Source organism: Passer domesticus, chromosome 2, assembly GCF_036417665.1.
Source record: "Passer domesticus isolate bPasDom1 chromosome 2, bPasDom1.hap1, whole genome shotgun sequence".
Taxonomy (NCBI): domain Eukaryota; kingdom Metazoa; phylum Chordata; class Aves; order Passeriformes; family Passeridae; genus Passer; species Passer domesticus.
Genome location: NC_087475.1, coordinates 71118007 through 71130697, shown reverse-complemented (window position 1 = coordinate 71130697; position 12691 = coordinate 71118007). Strand labels below are relative to the sequence as shown.

The window sequence follows — 12691 nt, the reverse complement described above, 5'->3', positions numbered from 1 at the left end:
CAGGGCTTGAGAGAGCAGGGCTTGTTCAGCCTGGAGACAAAAAGGATCCCAGGAGACCTTATAACACCTTTCAGTACTTGGAAGGGGGCCTCCAAGAAAGCTGGAGAGGAAGCTTATTTTGATAGAACAAGAGATGATGGCTTTCTAATGAAAGAAGGTAGATTTAGATTGGATATTAGGAAGAACTTCTTTATTCAAAGAGTGATGAGGCCTTGGAACAGGTTGTACAAATCTCAGGATGCCCCATCATTGGAAGTGTTCAAGGTCAGGCTGGACATGGCTTTGAGTAACCTGGTCTAGTTAATGGTGTCCCTGCCCATGGCAGGGGCTGGACTAACTGACCTCGAAAGGGCCCTGCAAACCCAAATTATTTTGTGACTAAAATTTTGTGCTAGTACATTGTGAAAACTTTTTGAATGGTTTTGATAGAACACTTGTGACTGGAACTGTATGTCCTGGGCTTTGCAAGTGAAAATAGGTGTCCTTTGTTAGGAAATGAAATTACTCTTTTGACAGGGGAGAAGAATGTAGTTATGCCATTTAGGGTTAGACTTTTGAGTTCAGACACATCTGGATCATCTTATTTTTCAGGAATACAGTGAAGTTTCTATAAATGGTTTTGGTAACGTAAAGGTGTTTTTCTTTTTTTCTTTTTTTTTTTCCTATTTTTTTTCAGCTTCAGAAATTGCTCACTATGGATCCAATAAAGAGAATTACCTCAGAACAGGCTATGCAGGATCCTTACTTCTTGGAAGATCCTCTTCCCACATCCGAGTAAGTGGTCAGTTTATTAATCTATCCGTGCATTCAGAGATGCTTTAGAGCTGTGCTTTCTCTCTGCCCTAAGTATGTTTGTGAATATTGAGCTAAATACTGTCTAACAACCAAAGAAAGCTATAACCACTAAAATGCCATTCGTGGTTTTTAAAATTAAATAGCATTTTTATTAATCTCTTGCTTTATGGAACTTTGATCCTATTAGTTGCAGCACTAATCTTGTTACTCACTGACAGGTTGATTATGCATGCTACAGATCTTGGTAGACAACTGCTAAGTGCCCGCAGGTCCGCTTCTCTGCCTCAGAATGCCAGATGACAGTCTCTAATTAGTTTACATTTTTGTCTTAGCCTTTGTTGTAAATTCACTGGGTGGAGAAAGTCAAGTCTGTGTCTCTGTGCTGTCATCCTTAACAACTTAAATCCATTTTCTGTAGACACTCCTCTTTTTTGTTTGCACAGGCAGATTTACAAAAGGGAGAAAATTTACAGACAATGAATGATTTCATTAAAAATTAAGCCCTTCTTCCAAAAGGCTAGCCAGAGAGCGTGACTGTACACCCTTTTAAGAAAGCTAGAAGAATTTATAAAATATGTATACTTATAAGGAATTAATTAAAAAGGAAATTATTTCACTAAAGCCTGCTGGATTATTTATAGCATCTCCTGAACTGACTCTTAAAGTCATGCGAATGATTGGCTGTTGCAGAACCTGCTTTTAGGATAGTGTTTGGCTTTTTTCTCAAATTCAGGTTGACTTTTTAATGTGAATACACAATGAGTATTGCTAACAGGTGTACAGAGACTTTATTATAAATAGATTCTAGTAGATAGAGTAGATGAAGGGCAGGTAAATATTAACTTGCACTAGAAGTAGCAAATCCATGTGGACTGTGAGATATGAGTTGATAGGTGAAATTTCTAGTTACTTTTAAACTTTTTTCCAGGTGTGCTTTTAATAGTCAGTGAAATTTCCAGGAATATTTTTAGTTAGTCCTCAGACTGTGAATTACACAGTAGCTGTAGTGAGATAGCTCTTTGTGCCCTTGTAGATACTTAACAAGTGATGTACCTTTCTAACCAACAACAAAATTACTGGGAGCTTAAGTTAGTGTATAAGAGTCAAATGAATGTTAAAATAAAATGTGAATATGTTTTTACGAAGTTTAGAATATGGAGATAGAAGTTTTCCCTGTTTGACTCCCTTAGTTGAAGGTATTAAATGATGGCTTAGGCAGCTTGAAACTATCATGGGTAAAGGGTGAATCTTACAGGTCTAACCCTTCTGTTCTAACACAGTGATAAATAGACTTTTTTGGGGGACAGTGTTTTTGCAGGTTGTCAAATCCCTTACCCAAAACGAGAATTTTTAACAGAAGAAGAACCAGATGATAAAGGAGACAAAGTAAGTACTAGAAGAACAGTGTCATCATGTTTCACTGGCTTTTACACTATTTCCTGATTTTATGTTATTTCATGTACTGCTTTTGAGTTGAAATTTTTCTTTGTGTTTAAACAATTGAGAAGAACCAGCAGCAGCAGCAGGGCAATAACCATACTAATGGAACTGGTCATCCAGGGAACCAAGACAACAGTCACACACAGGGACCCCCACTGAAAAAAGTGAGAGTTGTTCCTCCTACCACTACCTCAGGTGGACTTATTATGACCTCAGACTATCAGGTATTTTGTTTTATTCACATATTGTGTATTTGCTTTTCATGTTTAGAGCAGTGTTTCTTCAAACTGAAAAAGTAATTTTGTAAATGTCACTGTATTAACTGTTACTTTTTGGCATCTTTGGACTTTTTTTTTTCAGATTCATTTAATTGATGATTTGTGGATATCCTGATGTTCTTTAGGTTAGCAGTAAGGAAATAAGGATCAGACATTATTAGAATTACTAATTATCACCTTCATGTTAGGGAATGCTAATGATTATGGACCAGGAGCCTGTTATGCTGTGCTCTGTATAATCTAAAAATGCCATTTCTTGCTTGAACAACCTTCAGTGGTAGAAGGCAGAAGATGTTGCAGTAAAAACCTGTGAAATAAGAATCTGAACAAGTGTTTTAGTTGGGTGAATGAACACGGAAACAGTATTTTGGATGACAAATAAACACTTGGCATGATGCTGTCATAATCTGTTTTGAAGATCAAGGGAGACTCCAGGTTGAGTAAGCCAAATACTGCAGATCTGAAGACAGGCGAGGTGGTGGCAGTCAATGAGTGAGGAAGATGAGGAGGTGCATTGGGAAAAAGCACTTGAGGACACATGGAAAAAAATGTGTTCTGGTCTTCCTGCATTTGAGCTTGTGCTCAGATATTAAGAAATCAGAGAATTTCTGACAAATAATATCTTTGTCATCCCAGCAAATGATACCTGAGTTTTTGGGTTTGGATAAGGCTACTACTGGAGGTGGGGGAGAAGAGGTTTAAGGACAGAACCTTTAGTTAATACAAGCTTAGAAGTTACAAGAGAGGAGCAGGAAAGACTTCAGATGATTCACAGGAGCAGTTAGAGAACAGCAGATTTTTGCAAGCCTGGGGAATAGGCGATTTCAAGAGGAGGCATGCTGCTGGAAGTGTTGGCCTGCAGGAACTAACCATTGCATACTGGTTCACAGGGAATGCACGGTACAGGTGGCCAGGCAGTCTTGGATGAAATCAAAGGATGGGGAAGTTGGAAACTACTGGCAATGTTTTCAGTTAATTTAAAGATTGATATCTAAATGTGAGACCTGATATCTAATGGAAACCCACTTAGCTGGGCTCATGGTCTATAGAAAACATAGGGAGAGTTTAAAAACAGTCAGTAAAGCTGCTGCTGTCAACTTGCCTTTTGGTTTGATACAGCTTCTCCATGAACCACCAGTGGGCTTTGAAATCTTGTGTTTCAGAGTTTTTCCCTGAGAGTACCAGATAGCCTCAGAAGCTGCCTGGAGGCATTACCTTCATCCTTACCTAAATCTGTGTGCTCTCAGTATTGGCCAACACTTGAAAGCACAACAAAAAGTTAAAATAAGATCATTTTCAGGAGCTTTATTGTGAGACCCTTCATATAGTCCCCAAGTGCCTTTGTTCAATTTATCCCAGGACATCAATAAGACATCAGTTTGCAAGTCATTCTCCTTGAACAATATACATTTTTAGAGCTGTTTGAGACAGTGATGAGCCTTAACTATAGTTCTGCAGGGTGGGGTGCCTCTAAGTATGAATGTCATCTTTCTTTTAGTAGGATTATCCATCACAGGCACTCTTACAGGAGTTTCATCCCTTTCAGTCTGGCAAGCTACAGTCAGTTGCTGTTTTGGCCTTTTAATTGGCTCTTTCTTCTACTTCTTAAAAACACACACACACAGAGCAGAAGGCAAATGCAGCTGTAACTTTCTTAATCTTGCCCTCGGGTGGAGTCACACATCTGAGGAGGTTGATTCAGAGGTTGTGTGTACTGTGTCAGGGAGCCCCATTTACATGCCCTATTTACATGCCCTTCACCTGATTTTGCTGCTGCATTGTAGCATCTTGAACAAACTTCAGCTCCTAGTTCTGTGAGCCAGAGCTGAGGTTTGCTGGCTGACAAGTCAGAGGAATCAAATTGCTCAGCTGAAGTTGGCATTGCTTTGTTTTCAGTTCATGCTCATCAAAATTTTTTTACTAGCAGATACCCATCCTGGGATTACAGCTGGGGGCAGCCCTTGTTGACAAATATCATTTCAGAATACTTTTCCCTTAAGATAATGGTAACTGCTGCTTTTCTGTCTCAGGAGTTCTTACTGGTAGCTTGGTTACTCCTGACCAATCTTTCTGCTGTCTCTAGGAGGGAAAATACCTGGTTTGCAAAAACATACATCCTTTTCCCCCTAGCCTTGCAAAGAGACAGTCAATAGATTTGTTCTGATTAAGGTGTCTGGAAAACATGATAATCAAAGAGAGGAGACCTGAATTTGCCAGCACTAGAACAAAAGCAGTTAAGAGTTTCCAACTGATGGTTTCAGGTCTCCCGGAAAAAAATTCCTCACATTTTTTGCGTCTGATCCAGCAGCTTGTGGAGAGGGAAAACAAACATTACAATACAGCCCTCTGTTTTAATCAAACACCTGTTCCTTTGTTCTTCATCTGATTTGCTCAAATTCCCCATATAAAGCTTGTGAAGAAGGATTGCCATCTCCTGGGCAAGGCACACTAAGACAGTTTCTGCATTCACTCAGAAGTCAAATTACTCTCTGCAGGGCACATTGACCTCATATCCTTTTCTGCCATGCATAAAAATAGTAGACACATGGCACACAGACTTGCCTCCTTGTTTAAATCTGCAATGTGACACTCCCAAAGGCAATGTGATTAAGCAGGCCGGAGCAATTCCACTACTGTGAGCTTTTGCTTGGGATAACACTCTGGGTGCTTAATGGTATTTAGAAAGGATTGTATATGTACTTTTTTCTTAAACAAAAGCCATTTGTTGCTCTAGGTGTCATGAAGGAATCTGGTTTTTCATTGCCTCTGTCTTAAAATAAGTTCTGTTTTAGAAGTCAGGATGCAGGGAGTGTTTTACAACTGAAATGAGTGCTCAGTTTTAAATGGTTAAACTTGTGATGGTTTTCTGTATACAGGAGCCACTCATGGGCAAAAACAACGTTCAAGACTTTGGCTCTTTGAAGTACATCCTGTCTTTGTAACATGGAGAAGGGTGACCCAGAGCTGTGACCCTTCTGTTGATGAGTGACTTAGTCCTCCTCTCAGGGCTGAAGGCAAATGTCAGCAAAGTTCAGTCACTGTGCTAAGGGCGTGGATCAGCAGTGCTGATTTGTTCCCACTGACATTAAGTGCTGGTCCAGCCATTTGTCCCCCTTTTCTCTAGAGGTGTTAGCTCAGTCCTGTGAGTGTGTGTTAACAAGTAGAATATGCCTTTTTTTGTTTCTGCCATCATCTCAGCTTCCTGGGTATAGCTTCTGTTCTAAATGCTGTACAAGAAAAAATTGAGGGCTTTGTTTTATGTTGTGACTTAATATTTTACTTTCTCAGGGTGTTGGTTCACCACAGTTTTTTCCTATTCATGTCTCAGTAGCAATGCTCTAGTCCTAGAGTAGTTACTTTATAGAAGTTTCCAGACCTCTTCTAGAAGCAGCTTTTCCTAAAAAACATATGTCCTGTGATATCAAGAATGTAGAAGCTACACAGTTTCTAAATGCTGCAAAGTTTGTGAGGGCATGTAAACCTTAATGTGAATGTAAACCAGCCCAGTAATGTACTGAAATTGTGTTAATTTAATGAAATGTTAAATGCTATTAAGTGGTCAGATACTTACTGAAATTCTCACACAGGCAGTCCTTTTTTTCTTTATAACACATGATCAATAAATAATAACTTTCAGGTTAAAATTGAAGCAGGTTAGGTTAAAATTGGCAGTTCCTGGTTTGCGGAGACCTTCTTGCAATGATGAAAGCTCCACTCAAATAATTGTGTGAGTGCTGGTTGAAAGAGGCCTCTGGAAACCATCTAGCCAAGTCTCCCACTTGGAGCAGGGCTGTTGCTAGTTCTGGCTCACTCAGGTTAGCATGGCTTTGTTAAGCTGAATCTTAAAAACCTTTATAGAGAGAGAGCCCTCACAGACTATATGGGCAGGTTCTTCCAGTGCTATACTGGCTTCTTGGTGGTTCCTTCTCCAGTGTCCCACCTGAACCTCCCAAGCCACAATCTAAGGACATTTTTGCCTGAAATATCTGGTTCCACTGAGGAACGTGTCACTGTTGTCTTTAAACTCTCCTTTGAGCATTTTAAGGCTGCTGATACATGATACCTTAGCCCAGTCACAGTGCTCTCAGCCTGTACTCCTAAGTCACACAGGAGGGTGGCAAATATATCCTCTGTGTGTGAAAATCTCCAGAATAAGGCAGAGTGGCTCATCAGCAGTAAGATGCCTCACCTGGACCTCCACCCCAGCCTACCTTCCTGCTAGGAGAAGGGAGCGAGAGGGGAAGACCAGTGCCATGAGTGGTGGTAGCTCAGTGTCACGTGCAGGTGCACAGTAGCTATCTGTAGGGTTGACTGGAGATTTAACTGTGATGGATGGGGATTCCTGTTAGGGTGGATAGCAGAAGGCTGGCAGCAGTCACTTTCTGATCTGGTATTCCTGATGTCTTTTACCTGCTGTAATCAGAGTAAGTGGAAGAAAGTGGAAGTGCAGCTGCTTTGAGACCGTGTGTGCTGGGTGCCTCTTGCAGGAAGGAGTCAGTAGGTGAAATTGCCTGGCGATGTCCGTGTTACGAAGGGCTGTGTGTCTGTGCTTTCCCCCCTGCAGCGTTCCAACCCCCATGCTGCCTACCCCAACCCCGGACCAAGCACATCGCAGCCACAGAGCAGCATGGGATACTCAGCTACCTCCCAGCAGCCGCCGCAGTACTCGCACCAGACCCACCGGTACTGAGCTGCACCCGGTGCCGTCGATGCGCTGCCGCCGCTGCCGCTGCAGGACCGGCCGCGCAGCTGCGTGCCAGGAGCCCGGCTGGGGCCACGGAATGTACTGTACAACCACACCTCCCACCTGTCCCACCGCCACGACCCCCCCGCCACGGGGCCGGGGGGCTCCCACGTTGTACCTGGTTTTGGGGTTAGACTTGAAAAGAAAGTGCTAGCACGGTTTGTGTTGTGGATATGCTACTTCTGTAGTTTACTTGACATGGTTCAGACTGACCGATGCATTTTTTTCAGTGACAGTCTGTAGCAGGTGAAGCTGTGAAATGTGCTAGGGGCAAGCATTTTTGTTGTCGTATGTGGTGAATTCTCTTGATGTAACAACTTCATCTGACCAATAGTACACGACATCTTTGAACTGGTACTTGAAGCATACAGTATATGTTACCATGGCAAAAAAGCAAACTAACCGTAACTCTCAGACAGTTTTGATAGACATTTATTTTTAGTGACTTTTGTGGGTTGGTTCATTTTCCAGCTAGATCGATGTTTTATGACCGACATGATTGCTACGATGAGATTTTTTTAAGAACATGGAAGCGTTTGCATTTTTTCCCAGCAACTACAAGCGTCCCAAAGATTTATTTCCAACATAAGTTTTTGTTCTTGTTTTAAAATCTATGACTTGACTGGTATTAAAGCTGCTATTTGATAGTAAAATAAGTATGTTGTCATTGATATAAACATGTTTGGTTCAGCAAACAAACTAAAATGATTGTCATAGACAGTGTTTTATTTTTTTCCTGTTGGTGTTAATGATTTGTGAGCATGCTTTGGGATTAAAAAAGCATGAATGACATTTCCTAAAAAGGTGCGGCATCCATTCGGATATTTTGTCATGATTTTTGAGAACCAGCTTGGTGTAGTGGATTTTAAATTTTGTTCAGTTTTTTTTTTTTTAATGTTCGCACGTTGTTTAGGGGTGCCATTCCTACTGCAGAGGAACAAGATGTTAGGAGAGCCTTAGAATTTATGAGGAAAAACTTACATACAATGTACTGTATCAAACTATTTTACATGAATGACACAAGTATTCTGAGTAAAAAAAAATCAAACATTGTTAAAACAAGGTGTTATGTAATAAATTTATTTTTCATAAATCTGCATTATGACCTTTGCCTGTATTCCTTTTTATCATTGAAAACCCTCTGCTCCCCCATCCATACATCTGTATCAGGATGTGTCCCAAGAAACAATATGCAACAGGAATTTATCTTGCGAGGCAGGCTTCCATTAACTGGTGAGAAGGATAATTTTTTCTTTTAAACAGCAGGAAAAAAAAAAGGCATTACTCTCGTTCTGTTCATATAGCTGATAAGCTGGAGATGCCCTAAAAGTGGGTTTATTACTAGTGACATTTCCTAGATCAGACAGTTCCTTTTCATCTACAAAATCCAGAAGCATTCCTGTCTGGATGTTCTTCTGAGGTTTCTGTAGCTCATTTTTATTTTGGCAGGTAATACCACACCATAATTTTGACATAATTATATGCAATACACACAGGATATTTTTCTGCAGGTGCTTCATGTAGTGTGAATATCAACTGGTGTGATTCATCCAGATGTACTGAGATGCCCATGGGGGGGCAAAACAAAAAACAAATTGTTAGCCTGCCTGAAAGGCAAACCATGTTTGAAGTGAAGATTAAACTACCTGACTGGATGGACTACAGGTTCAAGTATTCAGGAGGCTTAAAACTAAAGAAGAAAATCTGAGTGCTGAATTTATGCTGCTTTTATGATACTGTATGATGCCCTCTTAATTTTGACATAAAAGATGTCAAAATCTGTCTTTCCTTGGTTTCTGGAACAAATTAATGTATAGGTGGGAATGCCTTAAACTTCTTGGTTTGCTTTTCAAATTAAAGCATTTTCAGTTTTTATTCTTAATTTATATATAGGCTTTGAGCTTGCCCGTTCAATATTGTCCAGACTGTTCCCAAGTACTCAGATGATGCCAAGAGTACCTTTTTTTTTGCTAAAGTGCTGTTGGCCCAGATTTTTGTTTCCTATTGATGTATATTCATATTAATGCATAATAGATAATATCATTCATGTAATAGCAGACTTTATTTGATATCACTCTATTGTGCTGTCTGCAGTTGAAAAGTAGCAGGCTTGCTTGAATTTCATTTTTGCAAAAAGAAATGCATCCAGTTGACAAAGGGTGCTCTTGCCATTAGTTTATGCTTGAATTTAATATTCTTATTAAGAATGTATTTGAGATAAAGATGCAGCTTATCAAATAATTATAATAGAACAATTATATTCTGTATTTAGTTTTGAATAGCCTGCTACTCTCAATTTCATTCACTTGTGTTCTCATTTTTAGTAGATATATTGCAGATTACATCAACAAACATCCTAGAGTGAAGTCAAATCCTAATATTTGACTTGTACTGATATCTCAGTCATTGGTCATTTGTTAGGAGGCCCTTGAGATTTTTTTTCTCTAGGACTTTGGAAAGAAGTTTTTCAATGCTTGGTATAACCTTTGGTACCTCGAAGACAGGGTATGATTCTGTATTGCAGATAAGGTCAATCGTATCATATTCATGATAATTTTAAGGGATCTTCTGCATCAAATAAGCTTTTTAATACTGGCTTTAGAAATACAGAGGACAAGGCTCTAAATTACTTTCCTGAACTGTATGAAAACATTAATCCTGTTGTTATGCTCTTGATGGGGCTTTTTTACATGAGGGTTACAGAGAGGGGAGGAGAAGAAAGCACTTTTGAGAAGGATTTAATAGAAGAGTTACAAATTCCCGTGAGGTGATGGCAGCAGCAGCCGTGCCCCTTTCCTCACATGGCTCAGCTTTTGTTACTTGATTCAAGAACTTCAAAGCTTTTCCTTACTCACCAACAATTATCTGGCCCCATCTGAGTGCATTTAAAATAGCTGGAGTCTGGGTGCCTGTCTTTGTTGCTGTGATTAAAGGACAAATTGTTTTGCTAGAGTAGGCTTATGTCGAAAATGGGCTACAAGCTTAACTTGATCCTGAGGATAAATGTGCTATTGCACCTTAACCTTGGCACTCCCAGCAAGCCTGGCCTGTGGCAGCACTGCACTTATCATACCAAATAAAGACCCAGCTGCTTTTAGAAGAAATAAATAACTTTTGCACTGATCCCTTTTGAAGAGGGTTTCAGCGCTAGTGGTGGGCGGAGCAGTCCCACCTCCCTAGAAGGAAGAACTAGAAGATTGGTTTTGTCCTGTTCTTTCCTGTTCATATATAGTAAATAGGAAAATACTCAGTGCACTCACTGAGTTGCACATGGCAGTGCCCAAGCAATGCCCTGTTGAGGGGTGGGCCAGTGTTCAGGTTTTCTTTTAGCTTTTTTTTTTTTTTTTTTTTTTTTTTCAGGGGAGGTTTAGGCTGGATATTAGGAAAAGGTTCTTCACCCAGAGGGTTGCTGGACAGGGGAACAGGTTTTCCAGAGAAATGGCCATGGCACTAAACCTGCCAGAGCTCAAGCACTTAGATAATGCTCTCAGTTGTGTGCTGTGATTTTTGGGATTGTCCTGTACCGGGCCAGGAGTTGGGCTTTGATGATCCTTGTGAGTTCCTTCCAACTCCGGATATTCTATGATTCCTTCATTCTGAAGCCACTGCTGGGCACACCCTCTTCTGGCTTCACTGAAAAGCCACCAGTGATCTCTGCCTTTCATGTGTGGTGCCTGTTGATCATTTCATGGGCATGGCTAGGCAGTTTGGCTGCCACCAAGTGGGGTAATGGAGCCTGCAGGATCTCCCAGGATTTACTGTGTATCAGGAAGGAAAGGTACAGAGTATTTCTTGGAGCCAGCAGTGAAGTTGCAGACCTGCCCTTTGGAGTAAATATTATTGCCATGGTTAAGATGAGCCTCATTTCTGCAGAAGGAATGAGTAATGTGGTCCTCCATCATATATTAGTTCCTCCCCTGAATAGATAGAGCAGCCTTTTTTTTGTTGAGTAGGGAAGCCATTCCAGCATCTTCCTTCAGGCTGAGTGGGTGACAGTGCTTCAGGCTGCCAGTTCTGAGAGAGTTTAATATCCAGCATCCCTGGAGACCAAGGTAGATGAGCCTAAATCAGTGTAATTTGCTTGTCACAGCTATGGATCAAGAACACTCTGAAATAATTTGTCAGACATCTGAGTGATGGCATGTACAAACTACTCCAGCAGTAGGATAGGGAGAGAAAAAGGTGCTTACTTTTTAAAAGCAACATGGAAACAAAGCTGCTGCCGTTTCCACCAGGTCTCTTGTGGTAAGTTCTGCTCCTCAAGGATTTCAGGCAGCCTTTATCTTGGTGGTTGGCTTCAGTGATGGTAGGAGCTGTCTCCAGAGGACTGTCTGTACTTGCAGGGATCCTGTGCTGGAGAACTGGGCACTGGCACTGATGTTAATGAAGCCATTGCCCTGGGGTGATACATGCCAGCTCCAGCCCAGGATGGGAATCTGGATGAGCTCCATCATTGCTCTGAAAGCTCCCATGTCACAAGATGTTGAAAAGTACTTTTCAGCTTGCCAGGATTAGGGTGCCTTTCTTTGGCTCTCAAGGAGTTTAATTATCCCTGAGTTTAACTATACCTTCTCATTTCTGCTCCTGCGTAGGTGGGCTGGGTAGTGCCCTGAGCCGGGGGAGGTGGTGAAAGGGCTAATGCAGGAGTGGTTGTTACTCAGCTGCTCAGCACAGCTTGGCACATAGCCCTGAGCCCACAGAACCACCAAGGACAGCCTTTACGGCATGTGCTTTTGGGAGGTGTTTCCATTTGCTCAGCCGGGGGTGTGGGAAAGCTGCCATATCCTTGGAGCAAGCCTTTGTTTACTGTTTGTGGGAGCTTTGAATTTGTACAGCGTCAGCCAGAGCGTGTGAAGAGCAGCGGCCGCTCTGCTGCCCCATTAGGTACATACAGCATGCAGCGGCTGACCGAGGGAGGGAGGTGAAGTAGGGATCTGTGTACGGACAGTGCTTACAGGAGTGCTGAGACAGAGCTGAAAAGCCCTTGAGCAGATGCTTATGGAAGGCCCACGGTAACACTGAGAAGGCCCAGAGGTACTGTCTTGCCCTGAGGTGTAAAGAGCACCTGTCTCTCATGGGAGCTCATTCCTTCTCTGACCCACTGTGCCAAAATCTGACCGTGTCCTACATTGGTTTGTGCAGGGTTGCCTTCAGTATTTGGCTGGTCTTCCCACAAGGTGCTGGCCAGGTGTGCCGAGAGCTGCTCTTTTTGACCACCTTTTAAAATCAGAATTCTGTTTCTGTTTATAGTGTTTCTCAGGTATACTCAGGGACCTGTGAAGTTCCTACATTAGCCAAGCTCCACCTTAATGAGTTTGTGCCCTTACCTGGGCAGGGCAGACAGTGAGATATATTTGGCATTCTTCACACCTGCTTCAGCCATGTGATCCTGTGGATCAGAATATGGAGATACTCAGCAAACTTGTGGAGAAGG

The 12691-nt window shown here is 41.6% G+C and overlaps 1 protein-coding gene across 7 annotated transcripts in view; it reads left to right on the top strand.

The window, feature by feature from the left end:
* The window catches only part of CDK8 (cyclin dependent kinase 8), a 70181-nt gene extending 61825 nt beyond the window's left edge, over window positions 1-8356 (top strand). For 5 of the 7 annotated variants that reach the window (XM_064409166.1, XM_064409164.1, XM_064409169.1 and 2 more), the window contains 4 exons: window positions 677-774; window positions 2103-2181; window positions 2301-2459; window positions 7078-8356. In XM_064409166.1, coding sequence (XP_064265236.1) covers window positions 677-774; window positions 2103-2181; window positions 2301-2459; window positions 7078-7203 — 462 coding nt within the window. In that variant the 3' untranslated portion in view covers window positions 7204-8356. The remainder of the gene's footprint in view (window positions 1-676; window positions 775-2102; window positions 2182-2300; window positions 2460-7077) is intronic. The other 2 variants (XM_064409165.1, XM_064409167.1) reach the window with 2 other exon arrangements.
* Window positions 8357-12691: the final 4335 nt, after the last annotated feature.